This window comes from Etheostoma cragini, chromosome 6 (genome assembly GCF_013103735.1).
Source record: "Etheostoma cragini isolate CJK2018 chromosome 6, CSU_Ecrag_1.0, whole genome shotgun sequence".
Taxonomy (NCBI): Eukaryota; Metazoa; Chordata; class Actinopteri; order Perciformes; family Percidae; genus Etheostoma; species Etheostoma cragini.
The window spans coordinates 19319705-19338313 of record NC_048412.1 but is presented as its reverse complement, the minus strand read 5'-3'; the positions used below and the strand labels follow the sequence as shown (position 1 = coordinate 19338313).

Here is an 18609-nt window from a genome sequence, read left to right as displayed (position 1 = left end):
AATTAATGGGATCTTCGACAGGCATGTCAAAAACGAGGTTTGGTCTCTAAAGCTAAATTCCACCTTCATGACAACAGTTTGCGAGTATCATCATATCATATCATATCATAATATATCCCTAATTTGTCTCCAAATTTCCCACACAACAAATACATCTTATCTGTCGAGTGGATCAATTTTGAGTTTGAAGGTTCACTCTTGACATTGGAAATATATTTGGCTTTTCTGAGCACACATCAGAATCTAACAATACAAATACTAGTAGTAGCATATGATAAAGTACTCAAATATCCAGAATAAGTATAGTTACAAAAATAAAATACACAGTTAAATATAATAGAAAAAGATTTAATGTGTTCATTGTTTACTGACAGCTTTCATGATTTGATACTAACCCAAACTTGGTGTAAAGATTTTATCTATTCGACAGTTCTAAAATCAAACTTGGTTACAAGCCATGGGTCATCTTTAAAACACCAAACAATACAGCAAGTTGAAAGATGTACTGTAATGTGGGTCAGGAGAGAAACCAAATGTGAGTTCTGTCTTTTTTTTAACAGCATGTACAGTATACATAAACAATTAAATGTATGACCATAAGATATTGATGTAAAAGCAGCATCAGCATCCAGGTGCCTATATATCATGCCTTATCCCTGGAAGTAATAGGCCTGGATGAAGCCTTAATGGACTAGGTGGTGGTGGTTAATGGAGACAGAGGAACAAGAAACACTCGTAGGTTCGTGATTACCTCGGTAAAAAACAAGGCACTATGCACTTCTTATGAGGACAGGAAACAAGCTCTTTGCATCCACTGCCCATCGCAGCTGATGTATTTCAAATCATACCCCTGTCGGTTTCACTATTCAACCACGCAAACATGATTATACAACTTCCACTTCACGTCGGGTTTGCTGCCAAACTGGCTGATTTTGCCAAAGCACCATGCACATTAGAGAGTAGCGCCAATTTAGCAGTGTCAATTTCTCCTCTGCTTGTTATCGTTGTAGAAAGAGAGGGGTTGAGCACAGTGGAGAATGAGATGAGGACAGTAAAAGGAAGGTTGATGGGTAACCCTGATTACCAGCAACATTGCGTTAAGCTTTTGCAACTTTAAAAAAAATGTTACAAGGAAAAAGGTAAAATTGCAAAAACAGACTATGCTGAGAGCAGGTTAGACACTTTAGTCCTTTGGTTAACTTTTTAAATGTTGTTTCTTCCATCGCTCTCTTGCACATCTACAGCTAACACTGTAACACTGCAGCCATGCCACTACATGCACAATGTGTTACTATACATTCTTCAAGTGTTTCATACAGACGAACAGCTGACTCACTAGTGTTTATACCGGTCTCTAATTTGAAAGGGAATCTATAAGCGATGGAAAAACCTCACTGTGGCAGATTTTCACAGACGGTTTTTACAGTAAACTCTGGTGGCGCTAGCTCTTCTTTCGGCCCCTCCCCCTGCCTCCTGCAGGCTGCAGAGTGTTTCCAGGGGCAGAGAGTGTGTGGGTCTGAAGGTCAAGTTTCTGCTGAAGGATCCCTGTGAGAATAAACTCAGCCGTGACGACTGGGAGAGATGCAGAGAGAGCTGGGCCACACAGCAGCCAGTCTTCCTCGCAGGAAATAACTACAGTCTGAGGCTGAGAGGGAGGAGAGTGACAGAAAATATATAATAACAGATATATTAAATGTTATAATGTTAATTTACTGTATCTGACTGAGAAGGTTGTCTGGTACCTTGTGAGAAGAGGGCATCTTAGAAAGAAAAGTAGCTCCACTGCAAGAGATTATGTCTTTCATATGAACTGGCTCTGGTTTCACAGACTTTGTAACATGGATATCATACCCCTAAGAGAAAAAGAACAGAAGACAGATTAGGTACACATCATATGTCTATACAAGAAATCATTATAAGGCTCTTAGGAATGGAATTTTGTATTACATGTGTACACCTGGCCCATTTTTCAACATCAGAATGGTGTGGTGTATCCATCTATCCCTTTGCAGCTATGCTACTGATCTGAATAATGAGGGCTAGGAAGAGTATTTAACAGAAATGAAACCATTACTGCTTGCTTCCCTCCCAAAGTGCAGTAAACAGTAAACAGTAAACCAGTGTCAAATCACTTCCCACAAGCCAAAGTGGAATGGTATACAATCCATACTGTGCTCATTAAAATACGTGGGCACGTTCAACAACAAAAAGGCTCAGCTAAAAGCAATGCTTGAAGGTAAAAAGTCTCAGATGTAAGATCTTTGGGCTGAGGGGGATCTGGACTACCAGCACGACTCACTATTCCTCGCTGTCAATATTATCCACCACCCTGTGCCATCAGCCAAGGGAAACGCCACTCTGTCAACCTCTCCCTCAGAAAAAAAAAAAAATACAAGCACAGAAATAAAGGTATCACAGAGTTAAGAGTACCTGTAAAAGAGACTGACTGCTGGCAATCCTCAGAGATTCCTGCAGGCAGAAATTGAACTTCTTTTCCTGCTCCTGGTCCTTTACAACGAAAGCATTAGGAGACAGGAAGCTCCCAGCCTTACCACTCTAAAAACACGGGGAGACAACATGAGCAGTGAGTGTCTACAAGTCTGTATACGAGTGTTGCATTTGTGTATCTGCTTCCACATTAATTTATCAGTGCTCTGGGGCACGTTTGACCTGCTAATATAGCAACTAACCTTTTCAAGCCAGTGTGTGGTGACAATGGGAACTCCTTTAGCCACGGCACACAGGAACTTGACAGTCCTGCGCACTTTATCAGTCACCAGACAGTTCATGTCTGCCACGCCTTTAGCCATGCTGCCTCCCAACCGAGCTAACACTCTCTCCCCTCCTTCATCCACCACGCCGGTGAACAGCACCTGAGAGAATGACAGACACACTGAGTTGTTGGGGTCTAAAGCCATGTTAACTCACACAAGGTTGATTTAACAAGTTTCTGGTAATCTGTCATCATATGAGTTTAAATATTTGGAAAATAAGTGCATTAAGTCTGATTCTGGTCTCTGTAAAGTTAGCAAAAGACAGCATTGGTCATGCATGCATATGTGAACAAACCCTTAAACTGTGTTTTTCATTACGGCCAAATTAATTTCTAGTGCATCGCTTGTTGGACAAATATGACCACGTGTACAAAGACATATAAAACCTTGTAGTGGTGGCTGGAAGGTCGTAATCGACCACTAGCTGCTGGGGACGCAGACGAGGAGCGTGGGGTCTTTGCCACAGGTGAGGAGTCCACGGGAGCCTGTCGCTTCCGGGATCCACTGCCGCTTGGAGCCTGGGGCTGTTAAATGGGAGAGAAAGAGGGAGGGGAGTTAAGGACAAACCGACAAAGACAAAGCATGAAACACACCAGGAGAATGATGAGAATAAGAGCAGTAAAGAAAGCAAAGATCACAAATGTTAAGAGTAGGAAGTGACTGTGTGAGCACTACACCACTTAATTCATTAGTGTTTTAGACTACTCTCGTTGCTGAGGGGGTTGGAGAGAGGAATACAGTTCCTGATGTTGATTGCAGTACATTATGATGGTTGGAAAGGCTGACTCATAGAAAAAAAAGGCCTTTGGCCAAGGTAAAAGCCTTCCTTTTCAAGGACAGAAGTTCCTGGACACTAGTTATATACTACCAGTTTTCCGTTGGCTCTTATTTATGTTTCAGCCCTAATGTATTTTTGTCTCAATGATGACAACAACTTCTTAAACCTTAAAATTTCCAATGCATGTTTAAAAGCGATTTAGTCACCTCTGATGCCTCTGCGTCCTGTTCAACAGATGTTCCACTTTCTCCCTGTTCCTCTTTCTTCTTTTTCTGGACCCTTGATGGCCGACCTTTGGCTCTCCGCTCAATAGTCTCCTCCTCCATTTTCTCACTCTCTTCTTTCACCTGCCCTTCAGTGGGGGAATCTTCTGGGTTCTTCTTTGGTTGGGCGCTGGATGCTCTACCTCTTCTTTTAGCTCGGACTGGAATGTCATCATTTGTTTCACGATTTGCATCTTCTTCTGCTGCCTCTGGTGTTTGGGCTTTCTCCTTGCCTTTGGAAACTTTGGAGCTACTGCTGGAATCCTCTTCTTTATTTGCCTGCAACACTCTTTTTCTTCCTCTTCTCTTGTCTTTAGCCTCATCTCCATCACTGGTTGCAGGAGCTACTAGTGCCTCCACAGTCTCGCTCTTTTGGCCTCTGCCTCTGACATTCCTTTTAGGCAAAGGTGACTCTTCACTGGCACATCTCTCGTCCTGATAAGAAGGGCCTTGCTTATCTGCAGCAGCAGGTTCAGAGCTATTTTCATTGGCTCGCCGTCGCCCTCTTGTGGTACTAGCCTGCTGAGAGTCTGACTTCTCATTTTCATCCTCATGGGGAACCTCGTTAGAGGATTCCTCTGCTTTCATGCCTCTGGCTGTGAGTTTGGGAGCCAAATTTGGTTCACTCTGGCTATTGAAAGGAGGGATGGAACGTGGCTCTGCTTCTGTTTTCCTCCCTCTTCCACGCTGCCTGCCTCCATTTCCTCTGCCCTGAGAGCTCACACTGCAGCTGGAAATCTCTGAGTTGGTGGAGTTGGACCTAGAACGGACCCCCTGCGGGGAAACATCATTAATTGTTACTCGTGTTGCCTCTGCAGCCACCGTGCTCCTTCTATTGGTGCTTCTGACAATGGCGGCCTGGGGTGGCCCACCGGTCCTCTTTGCTCCTCTGCCTCTCCCCCTGCTCCCCTGGGTGTTCACACTTGAAGCAGACCTCTCTGAGCTGACAGAGTTGGAGGAGTTAGAGCGAGATCTAGTTCTCCTCGCTGGGACATCGTCATTGGCGGATACGGTTGAGTCTTGTTCCGGCTCGGTCGCATGCGGGGCAGCAGTCGATCTGGCTGCTCTTCGACTTCTTGCCGGTGTTTTGGGCTTATTTTCTTCCTCCAAACTTTCTCGTTCTTCCCTTTCTGTTGCTTCCCTCTCCAGTCTCGCCTGGTGTTCTTGTTCCTTCCTCTCCCTCTCAAGTCTCTCTTCTTGTTCCCTCTTTGCTGTCTGCAAACTTTCTTTTCCTCCTTGTTCCTTTATTTTTTCCATTCTCTTTTTCTTTTCCGTCTCCAATCTCTCCTTTTCTTCTCTCTCTGCCTTTTCACGTTTTAATATCTCTTTTTCTTCTCTTTCTGCCTTTTCGTGTTCTAATCTCTCTTTTTCTTCTCTTTCTGCCTTTTCGTGTTCTAATCTCTCTTTTTCTTCCTTCTCTTTTCTTTCCCTGCCCAATTGTTCTTCTTTTTCCTTTTGTGCCTTATCAGCTCTTTTCTTTTCTTCTTGTTCCTTTCTTTCCCCGTCTATTCTATCTTTTTCTGCTCTCTCCTTCTCAAGTCTTAACCTTTTTGCAATTGTAGCCTGCGACCTCTCTTTTTCTTCCTTCTCTTTTCTTTCCATTTCTAATTTGGCTTCCCTCCTTTCTTCTTGTTCCATTATTAGGTTGGCTTTTTCAGCGTGCTTGTTTCTCTCCGTTTCAAGCCTTTCTTCCTGGTCTTCATTAGCTTTCTGTTCCCTCATGGATTTTTTTCCTACAGCGCCTTTAGCCTGCACCACCTCCTCCTCTTCCTCATTCTCCTCCTCATCAGGCCTTGCTTTTCCTCTCCTTCCTCTGGCAGTTGGCAAAGCTTTATTCTTCCCTCTTGTCCGTCTCCTGGGAGGTTCAGAACACTCTGCCTGCTCCTCCGCTCCTGTTAATCTTGCCCTCGTCCCTCGTGTATTTCTAATAGTGGTCCCACTGGTCCCGGCTTCAGATTGTCTCCCCTTTCCCCTCGGAGGCTGCAAGCCAGTTTTAATTTCCAAGGTTTCAACAGTGGAGGACTCAAAATTAGTAAGTGGTTGTGTCTCCTCTTCTTGAATTTGCTGTGGCCTTGCTGTTCTTTTTCTAGGAACTGGACTTGAGTCTTCTTCATCCCTTTGCTCACTGTCACATGTACCCATGGGCTGAGTTTCAACAACAGAGATTTCAGAATTAGCGAGGAACTGTGTTTCCTCTTCAAGTTGCAATTGCCTTGCTCTTCTTTTTCTTGGACCTGGAATCCAGTCCTCTTCATCCATTTCTCCATCTTCAGTTGTATTCATTGGCTGAGTATCTACAGCAGAGAGCTCAGAGTTTGGGAGTCTTTGTGTCTGCTGCTCTCCAAGCTGCAGTGGATTTGCTTTTCTTATTCGTGGACCCAGAAGGAAGTCCTCATCCTCACTTTCTTCATTGTCACTTATACTCATTGGCTGAGTTTCAGCTAGAGACAGAGCTTCACTGAGATGGCTCTTCTGAGGTTGAGCTGCCTCCCCATGTTCTTCCCTCTCATCTGTTCCATTCTGTGGTGAGGACTTAACTTCTATAGAGGAAATAGGATTTTCTTTTTTTAAACTCTCCTCCTCCTCCTCCTCCTCAAAGGCAGACATTGGTTGGGTTCCAGCCATGGCAAGAGTAGATGAAGTAGGAAAGTCAAAAGCCTGAGTCTCAGCAGTAGCAGTGTTTTTTCTTTCATCGTCATCGCTTTCATCCTCTAAATCAATGGAGGGCTCTAAAAGATATGCCTGTGTTGCTTCTAGGTCCAAATCTAACTGACCTTCTTTAGCAGACATGACTGAACATTGGACTGGTTCCTCATTCTCTCCATAGGCCTGCGTAGCCTCAAGATTTGAATCATTCTCCATGGAGGTTCTGTCTGCATTTGAGATGGCAGCATATTCTTGGGTATCTTCCAGATTCACACATTGCACAAAAGCTTGGGTGCTATCCATTGCTAGAGCTTGGGCCTGAGCCTGCAGGTGGTTACTGTTGGACGATCCCACCTCAAAAGAGCCTCCTCTGCTGGACTGTTCGCCATGTTCATCACAAGAAGAATCAAGGTTGAAAGCTTGGGTGGGATCCATTGTGTGGTCCTCTGGAGAGTTGGCCTGGCAGTCTCTGGTTTGAAGAACAAAGGACTGTGTCTCAGCCACAACAAATTCATCATCCTCCTGGCTGTCTGAGACAGTAGACAATGGCATAGGTCTAATAGCAGGGGTTACCACACCTGGGAGATAGGGGATAGTAAAAAATAAAGTTAGTGTGAGGTCTTAATATATTTTCCATCTGCTATGCTCACTGTCTTAGAAACAGGCACGTTTTGTGTAATTTGACAAAGCATTAATATCAAAAGCTACTCACGTCTAAACGGACCTGTGGAGGGGCTCAGGAAAGCCTGAGTCTCCATGTCTTCCACTTCTCCTTCTGAAACCATCCCAAAGAGAAAACAATTAAAATTCAAAGGATATTTAAACATGCTTATATGTCATGTGAATGTGTTAAAATCCCGAACAATGTATACAGTGACTCGAGGAGGTTATGGCACGTTGAGAAAAAGGTCTACTTTAAATAGATCATTTAAAACAGAATAAAGGGCGACCGGAGAGCTCAGTTGGTAGAGCGGGCGCCCATTTATAGAGGTTTACTCCTCAACGCAACGGGCCCGGGTTCGACTCCGACCTGCGGCCCTTTGCTGCGTGCCATTCCTCTCTCCCCTTTCATGTCTTCAGCTGTCCTGTCAAATAAAGACCTATAAAAATGCCCCAAAAATATTCTTTAAAAAAAAAATGAATAAAATCGTTTGAAGGGGGGGGGGGCAGTAGCTCAGTCCATAGGGAGTTGGGTTGGGGAGGGTCACTGGTTCAAGTCTCCGTATGGACCAAAAAGTAGAGAGTGTGGATTGGTGGCTGGAGAGATGCCACTTCACCTCCTGGGCACTGCCAGGTGCTGTTGAGCAAGGCACCGTACCCCCCCAACCGCTCAAGGCGCTGGTTCAGCTGGCAGCCCACTCACTCTGAGATCTCTCCATTAGTGCATGTACAGATCCTGAGCATGTGTGTGTGTGTGTGTGTGTGTGTAGTTCAGGATTGTGTGATTACTAACAAAAAGCGGGGACACAGAGTGTAAATTGTAATTTCCCCATTGGGGATCAATAAACAGATTAAAATTAAAATTAAGACTGATTGCCTATTGACCTGACACTTGTATAGGAGTGGAGCAGTTCTGCTTTAGAGGAACCAGAAACCCAGGTGTATTTTCTCTGGGTAAGCTAGGAATCTGTCCCTCTCCAGCCTCTCCGATATCCACCTTCTCATCTTCCACATCTGTGTCACTGTCCACTCTGAGGTCGTCTGGATTAACATCTGCTTTCGACTCTGATTGAAGAGCCTCTGTTGTGATCCCAGGACCCACTGACAAGATTGGGACAGCAACAGGTATGACAAGAGGAGCGCCGTCTTCCACATCTGTGTCGCTGTCACACAAAATACACAATTGAGCTCTTGCATCTGCAGAGGTAGATGATTCTGTGACGGCAGACGCCATCGAGGGTTCACTGATGGCAAGGGCAGGAATAACTTCATCATCTGTGTCACTGTCTGGTTGCAGGCTATGAGGTGCAGGAGGGGTGGAATCAGGCCCAAGTGGCTTGATATCTAATTTAGTGGGAGTTTCCTCGATTTTAGAGCATGTACTATTTGTTTCACGTTTCTTTTCTTCTTCCTCGTCAACATCTGTGTCACTGTCTAGGTGGAAATCTTTCAGCTGCGTTGAAGGAGCAGAGTCAGTTGTGTGTGTGCCCTGAATTGATGTGGGTTCTACTTTTGTACCAGCGTCTGAGACAGCAGCATCATCATCATCCACATCAGTGTCACTGTCCATAGTGATGCCCTCTGGTTGAATAACTGAAATTACTTGAGGAGGATTGCTGTGGTCAGCAGAGGAAGGCAGAGATTTGGGAACTTTCTCTGAGACATAATCATCTTCATCAACATCTGTATCACTATCCATGTAAAGCTGGGCTGTGTCTGGTGGCTGATCAGCTTGTTGGTTTGTATTCATGGTCACAGGTCCCAAAGAGGCCACTCCTTCCTCCTCTCCCTCCATATCAGTGTCACTGTCCATGTCAAATGCAGAAATCAAATCTGTGAAGATTGATGGTGTGGATACAGGCAATCCATCTTCTCCTGTAATAATAACATTGCTTTCCTGTTTCACTGGCACATCCTGTCCACTTTCTGAGTTTCGGTGTGGTGAGGATTTTTTGTCCCCAGACGCTCTCTCTCTGAGTGTTGCTCTTTCTTCTTCCCTTTCTTCCTCCTCTTCACTGTCATCCACGACCGCAGGTGCCTTTTTTTTAATCGGCTGCTGTCGCCCCACATCTAAGTCTGTCTCCTCCTTGCTAAAGCTGACATGTCTGTGAGGCCTATTTTTAGTGGAGGAGGACGGTGTGATGGGACTTTCATCCTCACTGTAAAACAGTAAAAAGAAAACGCCACAAGCATTATAATTCAGAAGTGAAAGAAGGAATAAACTACATAGAAGCACATGTTGTGTCGTGTTATACAAATACTGTACCTATTAAAAAAAGCCCAAAGTAAAATGTTGCTAATATACCTTTCAGGGACGACTTTGTTCGGGGGACTCAGGAATGTTGAACATGTGGGAATTGATTTATAGGAGTCAGAATCAGACACTATAAAAGATAAATACGTAAAACATCAGATAAAAAAACAGCACTTCATTTCAATACATATTTACATTACTTACGTACCCAGAGCCTTGCGCCTCCTGTCTCCTCTTTCTCCGTCTGAGTCTGAGCCAGATTCCGGGACCAGGGTCCCCTGTGACTGGGTTGGAGTTTGCTCAAAGGACAGGCAATTGGTTCTGACAGGAGTCTCCCTTGTGTCCTTCTGATCAGGTGATGACACCCTAGTTGTTGTACCGCCGATGACACATTTCTTGCTGCCTGTGATTGTGTCACCTCCCTTTTCTCCCGAGACATCTGGCAACGGGGCCTTAACCCCTGAATTACTGCTTACAGGGGTCCTCATGTCCCCTTGAGAAGGGACTGTGTCTACAGCGCAGCTGACATACAGACATGGGATGTCTGCCACCACCAAACGTTCACCTTCACTGAGGGCATAGCGTACATTAGGAGTCAGCTTTAAGCGGCCCTTGTGGGTCCCATTCATGCTCCCTAAGTCCCAAACCAAAGCCTCTACGTCTACTTTACTGTGATAACCTCTTCTCCTGTAGACAGAGACGCAGATGGTAGCGTGCTGCTTGGATATCGAGGGTGCTGGCAAAGGCAGCGTGCAGTTGTTGGGGTCACGGCCCAGCACATTATCTCCCAAGAAGAGCGGTAACTCTGGGTGACAGAGAATGTCCATCAGAAGAAATACACAGACAAGACCTGTTCATGCAAGTTAGGCAGACTGTGCATACATCAACAAACCATAGGTGTAATAACAGCAACAATAAGCCACTCACCTGTCTCAGGGATGTGCTCATTTTTTAAGATACACAGTTTAGCCAATGGTCGTCCCTTCTTCATTTTATTCTCCTCTTCATTTTCTTCCTCATCTGACTCCAAGATTGAGTCACAGATCATCTGAGTAGCATCCATTTCTCACACAGGGAAAGACAGGGCGACTGCTACACGTAAACACAGATATAAATGCTATTTAGACTTTAATGTTACCTTAAACTGGCCTTGAGAAACATAGCCTGATATGCATGAACTAACTAGCGTTAACGTAAGATATTACTAGGTTATTCCGTGCGGCTAGAGTTAGCCAAAATAGCTAATTGGTGATCTCTTCAGCTATATTTTCTGTTATATTATTGCTAACTAACAGAGTAAAGCAACACTGATGCAACTTTTCAAACGTGTATGTATATGTAGCTATAAAACAACCCCACTTCCGGTCAGCATAAAAACAAAACTACGGAAAATACGTTAACCGCCAGTTTGGGTAACGTTAACGTTAATTCAAACGTCAACATTACAATTTCATGAAGCTAGCTACTGTCCCTGTTTAATTTTTCTGTATAATGAGTAGCAAGTCATTTGCCACTATATTTTAAGAAAATAATCCCAATTAACGTTAGCGTAACTATCAGAGCAATTAACGTTAACGTTACCTTGAAAATTATGAAGAAAGTATACATGATAAAAGTGGCGTGACAGTCATACACCCACTTCATGGGACACTTGTTCACATTAAAGTTAACTCATACGTACATTTGCAGTGTGGGTGCATTACGAGTTAGATGAAAAAAAGATTTACTTTGATACCGACCGTCACACGCTTCGCTCAGTGTGGGGAAGATGAGAACGTACACATCCTGGAAGAATATACTCCGCCTATAAGAGGCGTTCCTATTGCAAAGGATTGGCCAATATACCAGTCATTCAGATTATAATCTGTTTTCATTGGATATTCAAGCCTCAGTCCTACTTTAAAAGTCTCTGATTGGACCAACAACAATCCGCACACTCGTCTCTCGTTTTTATTCGTATCTTAAAGGCACCAAATCAGAAAGTTAGATAGCTAAGTGATAAATACTGGATCATCCTGACTAAACTGGTCGATCTGTATTAATGAGTTATACAGACAGTTAGTTAATTAGAAATGTAGGCTACTATAGATAAATTACACAGTAACAATAAAGGAACATGACCCGGGGTTTCAAGCATGGATGTGAAAAAAGAAGATGGGATTCCATTCTACAGATCAGATACTGCTTCATTTTCTATTATCACATTTTTTGGCGCAAGGCTCAACAACTGCCCTGGCTCCCCAGAACTCAAGGGGCCCCAATCAAATTGTTTTATTTAAGATTTAAGATTTGGAACATAACCTGTGATAGGGCTTGAGGTGAGTGAGTTTTTTTACTTAAACCTTTAGGACTTTTCTTTAAGAGGGTCCCTGTGTTAAAAGGTAGTTCAAGACCATAATCATTTCAATTTTGTGCTAATATTTGGCATACTTTACCACACAGCAACCTTGGGGCCTGTGTTGCAGGATGAATATGGGCACTGCAGCTCATTTTTGTCTGGGGCCCCATTGCAGGTTAAGCCAGCCATGTCTTCGGCACCAACAACAGTTTTGAGTCTTGTGTTTACATGACATAATAATAAAGTAACATTTGACTTACTGTATTGTTTGGTGCGCCTGCATCGTCACATCCATGCTCTCCACAAGAATCTGAATGCAAAACCTTACAAGATACTATGAATGCATAAAACAGTTTTTTACTTGTTGAGGCTCATAGATATTTAAGCATTCCAAATTAAGTAACATTGTTTGTTGGTATTAATATGTGTAACTGTTCTTTTGATGTTGTATTCCAAGATCATCTAAACGCTGCCAGGGACGTGCAATGAACATATGGTTTTACGTTTGACTCATATTTCTGGGAATGTGGCTTGGCACAGAGAAAAATTGGTCACTCATATTCCCTTTACCATCATGCTTGCGGAGAAGAAACCATTATACCTCATGAAATACTCCAACCATATTTGATCTAGTGCCTGTCAGTATTGACAAGCCCTGGGTACTGTTTCATAGCTTAAGGCTCATGGTAAAGACATTAAACCTACTTCAATCAATACATAACAAAAAATAATGATGCAGCTATTTTTCATTGCATCATTTGCTGCAGGAAAGAGCACATGTATTTCTATCCTCCTATACCACAACTGCTGACCGCAACAGAATTAATATTCATCTATCTCAAGTAATCCCCCTTGATACAATCAAATCTTATAGACTTATACTGTTTTAAAATAAGATTGAAATTTGATGGCTGAGTTGTATGTTTTATCAGACAAATAATGTATATCTTAGCAATAATTAAAGGCACACAAGTTTTTCACATTTCAATTTTATTTGCAGTAATTAACAAAAGATATCTAATGTATGCTAAACTTTAATTCTAGCAATGCTTCAGACACTAAGCTTTTTCCTTGGTTACCTTTGTGGTTGTTCCTTTCTGATTTTTTTTTTTGTGGCATTGATGTCTTGACCTTTACATCTTTATCTTTAAGCATCATCTTCAGCCTCCTCCTCAAATTCACCCTCTTCTTCAGCAGTGGCATCCTGGTACTGCTGGTACTCAGACACCAGATCATTCATGTTGCTCTCTGCTTCAGTGAACTCCATCTCATCCATACCTTCACCTGTGTACCAATGCAAGAAGGCCTTACGGCGGAACATGGCTGTGAACTGCTCTGAGATGCGCTTAAACAGCTCCTGGATGGCTGTGCTGTTGCCAATGAAAGTGACAGCCATCTTGAGACCACGGGGTGGAATGTCGCAGACGGCGGTCTTCACATTGTTGGGGATCCATTCGACAAAGTAACTGCTGTTCTTGTTCTGGACATTGAGCATCTGCTCGTCAACTTCCTTCATGGACATGCGTCCACGGAACACGGCGGCGACGGTCAGATAACGGCCGTGACGTGGGTCGCATGCAGCCATCATATTCTTGGCATCAAACACTTGCTGGGTGAGCTCGGGAACTGTGAGGGCTCTGTACTGCTGGCTGCCTCTGCTGGTCAATGGGGCGAAGCCGGGCATGAAGAAGTGCAAACGAGGGAAAGGCACCATGTTGACAGCCAGTTTGCGTAGATCAGCATTGAGCTGACCAGGGAAGCGCAGGCAGGTGGTGACCCCACTCATGGTGGCGGACACAAGGTGGTTAAGGTCTCCATAGGTGGGTGTGGTCAGTTTGAGAGTGCGGAAGCAGATGTCATACAGGGCCTCATTGTCAATACAGTAGGTTTCATCTGTGTTTTCTACAAGCTGGTGGACTGAGAGGGTTGCATTGTATGGCTCAACCACTGTGTCTGACACCTGAGGACAGAAAACACACAGAATCTTTCTTCACTCTCATGATCTTAGAAGAGAAAACCTAAGGCAAGAGAACCTAAAATTAAAACAAAAAAGGTTTATGCTCTTTTACAAGGGTAAGTTACCTTTGGCGAGGGCACCACACTGAAAGTGTTCATGATACGGTCTGGGTACTCCTCACGGATCTTGCTGATGAGCAGGGTTCCCATACCAGATCCAGTTCCGCCACCAAGAGAGTGGGTGAGCTGGAAGCCCTGCAGGCAGTCACAGCTCTCTGACTCTTTGCGGACCACATCCAGGACTGAGTCCACCAACTCAGCTCCCTCTGTGTAGTGACCCTTGGCCCAGTTGTTTCCAGCACCACTCTGACCTGGTGGGGAAGGAGTGATACACAGGTGAGCCATTCTTTCCCCCTGCTCAAAAAAAGGCTTTACTCATTTAGTGTCATAAGACTATGGCTTTATTCCACCCACCAAACACAAAATTGTCAGGTCTGAAGATCTGCCCAAAGGGTCCAGACCTCACAGAGTCCATGGTGCCAGGCTCCAAGTCCACCAGAATGGCTCGAGGCACATATTTACCTCCTTTGCGAGAGAGAAAAGAAAAAAGACAAGGAGAGAGAAAACATACCAATTCAATAATGCAGCAGAACCACAGTCTTGGATGTTACACATGATATATGATGTCAGAAAGAAATGAGATGGTAATGACATGTCTTAAGTTATACTTCAGAATAAAATGGCAAAGCTGAACATGAATTCATATGATATACCCTTCATTGACATACAAAAAAGATGTTAGAAAGGTAATTGACCTGTGGCCTCATTGTAATAGACACTGATCCTGTCCAGCTGCAGGTCACTGTCTCCATGATAAGTCCCTGTGGGATCGATACCGTGCTCATCGCTGATGACTTCCCAGAACTGCAGACACAAAACCGAAGGGATCGCATAACAGTAACTTGCAAGAAAGTACACATGTATCCATTAGTAATGTGGTTTATGGGACTGGGGACTTTAAACGATTAAAACAGCAGTGGGTTTGCATCTTTGGATATTGAAGCAAATGGCTACATTTTCCCTTTCACCAAGCCATCTATTAACCCATTCATTACAATGCATCTGTTAATATTTCGTCATCGGCTGATGAATTAGCAGAATGCAGTACTGTTATGTAAAATGTAAAAAAAGAGGGAGCAGAAAGGGGCTACAGATCACTCCAAGGCAACACTAAGGCAGTCACACTCAGGGGTGTCGGACTGGGGATGAAAAGGGAACTGAGTACCCAGGGCTGTCATGTGAGGAGGGCCCAAAAAGATGCTAGAAGAAATAGCTGTGGATGTGGGAAGAGGGCCATAGAGAGTGCCTTTCTACAAGGCCCAGAATTTTGTGCTACGTCCCTTGTTACACTAGTGAAGACACACAGAGATTGTCTTCAGATCTGTATTCATATGTGGTTCCCTCTATACACCCACAGTCTGTATGTTATGCATTACATCCCATAAGCGGAGTGACTGTTGCATGCAGGCAGCCATTTGCGTGCACAATTTTTTTGTGACATCTTCCATCTAAGGTTTCCTTTTGGAATATAGCCTGTGATTTTCTGCTAACAGCAGCAATAGAAGGATTTAGAGTATTGCTGCTCAGTACTTAAGAGATTGGCAATCAGCTGTGGTCTAAGTATCATGACATTTAAATAAGACCATATGAAACAAAAATGACCATGTAACCTTAATATGAGGCAGATAACAGCAGGATAAAGAGAACAAAGAGTTGAAAAAGAACAACCAATAGAGATACTTGACAGTGACACGGTAGATGGCTTTAAATAAAGACTGAAAATAATCAAAATGAAAGAATGAGGACAATAAGCAGGAAAGCAATGCCACACCCTGACCTAATTCAGTACAATGTAGCTCTTCACCAATTCTGTCAATCATATCCACTGGGCATTTGAGTCAATGAGTCCTGGGAGAATGGAAACAAATGGGGAAAGTGGTTACTTTCACCAGTGGTTACTTTCACACAATATTGGGCAACACAAAGACATGTTTAATTAAATTAATTTAATTAAATGCCATGCATTAAAAGGGGAGATGGACCTTAATGTAGGCTACTGCATCATATATGCATATATGTAATATGCTTCAGTTTGCACTCTTTTGGCTTAACTGCTATAAAAATGTGATACAAGTTCTGTGTATAATGGTAATATATATTGTCTTTATTTTATAGCTATTCCAAGGCATTGCCAGCAACTGCCTATCAAGTCAATTGAGAAACCAATGACTTCACCCACTGTGCATCAGCTGTTTCCTCCATTCCTCCCCCACCCTACCCCTAATTTGGTTAGGAGAGGAAAGACCATTGATTACAAAGACAGGCCCTGCTTTACTGGACATTAAAATCTCTGTCAGCAGAGCACCACTACGATAATGATGTATCCTGTAATATATGGGCCGTTGTTAATGTGGTATACAAAGTATATCTGAATACAGCTGCAGGATTCCTGTGTGTGTTTGAGAGATCCCACTTAAACATATGCCGTCTGTAGCAAATGATCAGTTGTAAAACAAAATGAGACAGGGATTATAACGGGCCAAGGAGACATACTGTAGCAGACATCAGTTGTTATTGTAGGACTGGGTGGGGGATGTCTTGTGAAGCAGACTGCAGAGTCCCATTAAGTAGACTTACTGTCAAATGCATTCTAATGATAAGGAAGAGTATGAGTATTTAATTTCTAAAAGCAATGATGTCTTTCAGAAATTGCCCTTTATCTTTCTGTTTTAAAGGAGCAATTCTTTCTTCACCAATTATCCATGCCACGCCCTTTCCACGTCCCCTGTTTTCTCACCAGCTGAAATAGCGGTATGCATCTACAGGATAAAATCAAATAAATATGGGCTATTGATCCATTAGTCACTTGAGGGAAAAACCAGTCCTTCCGTTCCAGCTCCCACTCATTGTCTGATAAAACAGCCATATCTGCCTGCAAGACAAAGAAACCAGTGCAGAGTAGGCTGCACTGACTGAGGAGCTCTGACAAGTGAAGAATGGACTGTTTTTTTTTTCCTCGTCTACCCCCCCCCCCCCCCCCCCCCCCCAGACAATATCTTGAGCTCATCTGAATCCCCAACTGTTGAGACGCAGACACACCCGGTGTTGTGTGAACAAAACCGTCGAGACACAAGTGCCCCGTTATACCGTTATTTCAATGCGAGTAAGCACGGTGCGCTGCTCCACACCCACCCAGTTATAGGCTACCGCAGTGCACAAGATGCAGACAGAAAGGAGCAGATCAGATTAATAAACATTTAAGAGTAGGCTAATATTTAGTGATTTATGATGTGTTTAAATACACTAAAGTATAATGCCTAGGTACATAGGCTATAGAATAAATTGTTTTTTTTATTTATGCATAACGAGAAAAGGCAAGTCCTTTGCCTAATCAAACAATCAGCCATAGCCTACATAAAGACTTAAAATAGGCTTAATGAGTATGTCTTGCATATTGAGCCTGTGGCGTTTTCATTTGTAAGAGGAAACGTAATTTTGTAAAGGAAAAAATCAATCACAATAACTATATTTCTCAATCATTTTCTTACCTTGGCACCAATCTGATTGCCGCACTGGCCGGCTTGGATGTGCACGATTTCCCTCATGGTGGTTGCTAAAGCTTTACGATGAGGTGCAGACGCGTTAACCGCGGGCGAGGAGCCGACCCTAGACTAAAGTGAAAGTTCCTGACAATGGTTTTATATCGTTGGAGCGTTTCCAGAACGAGGCTGGGGCCGGGGAGGGGGCGTGGCTAGACCCAGACCCAGCTGCTGCGAACGGGGATTGGCTGAGAAGCCTGACCCACAGCCGGAGGAAGGAGGGGCGCTTCGGCAGATCAGGGTGTGGAAATAAAATAACATAGATTGACCAGATTTTACCAGCTAGTGTCCAGAAAGACCCAGTGACATGTATTACAGTTTTCTTGTTTCTCGCTTTTTCAGAGACGAACCACCAATCGGCAGTTTTCTATTACTCTTTTGACTGTAACACTGCCTGCAGAGTAGACAGATGGCAGACATTTCAAGCCAGGGACAGGATGGGGTCAGCCAGCTCAAGTCCTTTGTCTCACCACAAGAATCCATTAGTAGCTGTTCCGTTTTTTTTTAATAGGCTATTACATGATTTTGATCATTATTAATTAACGTTTTTTTATATGTCAAACTGTCAAATCAGAGTTTTAAGCCCAGTAGGCCAGGAGTCCTGTTAAACTGGGATCTGGTGCATTTCTCCTTTTAAGATCTGTGTAGCCTTCATGTAGGCTGAGCACTGAAAGTGGATGCAAACTTCGGAAAGGCTTTGAGAACAAACATCCCTCGTCCTCGACTCAAATACCTGGATGAAAAGAAGGAGGAAAACATCTTTGCCCCAGGAACCCTCCCACCTGTGGCAAATAATCTGGGTTCAATCCTTGACGTCTGGTTAGAGTGGATAGGATAGGTGAGCCAGGCCCCTGATGACTGATGCCAGATCCCATCCGACAGGAGCAAATCCAAAACCCTCCATGTCTATGATCTGATTAGAGTTTTAACAGTGGATTACAGTATGAGCTAATCTCTGCTGTTGGATGATCTTTTTATATGAAATAGTCTAGTTTAAAATGCTTGATATTGTATTTTGTTAAAATTACTTCAACTTAATGTATATTTTACTAGCATAAATTTATGTTACTGATAGAAGCGATCATGGTCGTACCACTGAGTCTAATTCTAATTTAAGACTCCATTGAAATTGTGCACATTATTACTGTGATATCTAAATACATAACACATGTTGGTGTGCCGCAGCTACTTCAGGCATTATTCCAGGACAGTTTTTTTTTCTCTTCTAGGTGAACAAGAATGGTGATGGTTAAAATGTCAACACGGACAGTTGATGTACTG

The 18609-nt window shown here is 43.4% G+C and overlaps 2 protein-coding genes across 4 annotated transcripts; both read right to left on the bottom strand.

Moving 5' to 3' along the window:
- Window positions 1–333: 333 nt before the first annotated feature.
- mdc1 (mediator of DNA damage checkpoint 1) lies at window positions 334–11171 on the bottom strand. Of its 3 annotated transcripts, none has more exons than XM_034874085.1 (12): window positions 11115–11171; window positions 10303–10467; window positions 9584–10180; window positions 9427–9505; window positions 8007–9280; window positions 7174–7236; window positions 3759–7039; window positions 3161–3298; window positions 2691–2873; window positions 2431–2556; window positions 1743–1853; window positions 334–1645 (listed from the first exon to the last, which is right to left on the bottom strand). In XM_034874085.1, exons 2-12 carry the CDS (start codon window positions 10436–10438, stop codon window positions 1442–1444), a joined length of 6192 nt encoding a protein of 2063 aa, XP_034729976.1. In that variant the 5' UTR covers window positions 10439–10467; window positions 11115–11171; the 3' UTR covers window positions 334–1441. The 3 variants fall into 3 exon arrangements, with proteins under 3 accessions (XP_034729976.1, XP_034729977.1, XP_034729978.1); XM_034874086.1 differs by lacking the exon at window positions 11115–11171 and having other exon boundaries at window positions 3759–5973; window positions 6115–7039; window positions 10303–10677; XM_034874087.1 differs by lacking the exons at window positions 334–1645; window positions 1743–1853; window positions 11115–11171 and adding an exon at window positions 1863–2025 and having other exon boundaries at window positions 10303–10686.
- A 1524-nt stretch (window positions 11172–12695) lies between these two features.
- tubb5 (tubulin, beta 5) lies at window positions 12696–17489 on the bottom strand. The gene is made up of 5 exons (XM_034874257.1): window positions 17278–17489; window positions 14485–14593; window positions 14144–14254; window positions 13796–14040; window positions 12696–13673 (listed from the first exon to the last, which is right to left on the bottom strand). Exons 1-5 carry the CDS (start codon window positions 17332–17334, stop codon window positions 12861–12863), a joined length of 1335 nt encoding a protein of 444 aa, XP_034730148.1. The 5' UTR covers window positions 17335–17489; the 3' UTR covers window positions 12696–12860.
- Window positions 17490–18609: the final 1120 nt, after the last annotated feature.

What these genes read in the sequence shown, in the direction of transcription:
- mdc1 (XM_034874085.1), bottom strand. Translation starts at nt 10,438, where the DNA reads ATGGATGCTACTCAGATGATCTGTGACTCAATCTTGGAGTCAGATGAG. An exon ending in TGAGCACATCCCTGAGACAG is followed by an intron (nt 10,181 to 10,302) that starts GTGAGTGGCTTA and finishes TCTGTCACCCAG; the next exon opens with AGTTACCGCTCTTCTTGGGA. An exon ending in AACAAAGTCGTCCCTGAAAG is followed by an intron (nt 9,281 to 9,426) that starts GTATATTAGCAA and finishes ACTGTTTTACAG; the next exon opens with TGAGGATGAAAGTCCCATCA.
- tubb5 (XM_034874257.1), bottom strand. Translation starts at nt 17,334, where the DNA reads ATGAGGGAAATCGTGCACATCCAAGCCGGCCAGTGCGGCAATCAGATT. An exon ending in GCAATCAGATTGGTGCCAAG is followed by an intron (nt 14,594 to 17,277) that starts GTAAGAAAATGA and finishes TTGTGTCTGCAG; the next exon opens with TTCTGGGAAGTCATCAGCGA. An exon ending in CTATTACAATGAGGCCACAG is followed by an intron (nt 14,255 to 14,484) that starts GTCAATTACCTT and finishes TCTCTCGCAAAG; the next exon opens with GAGGTAAATATGTGCCTCGA.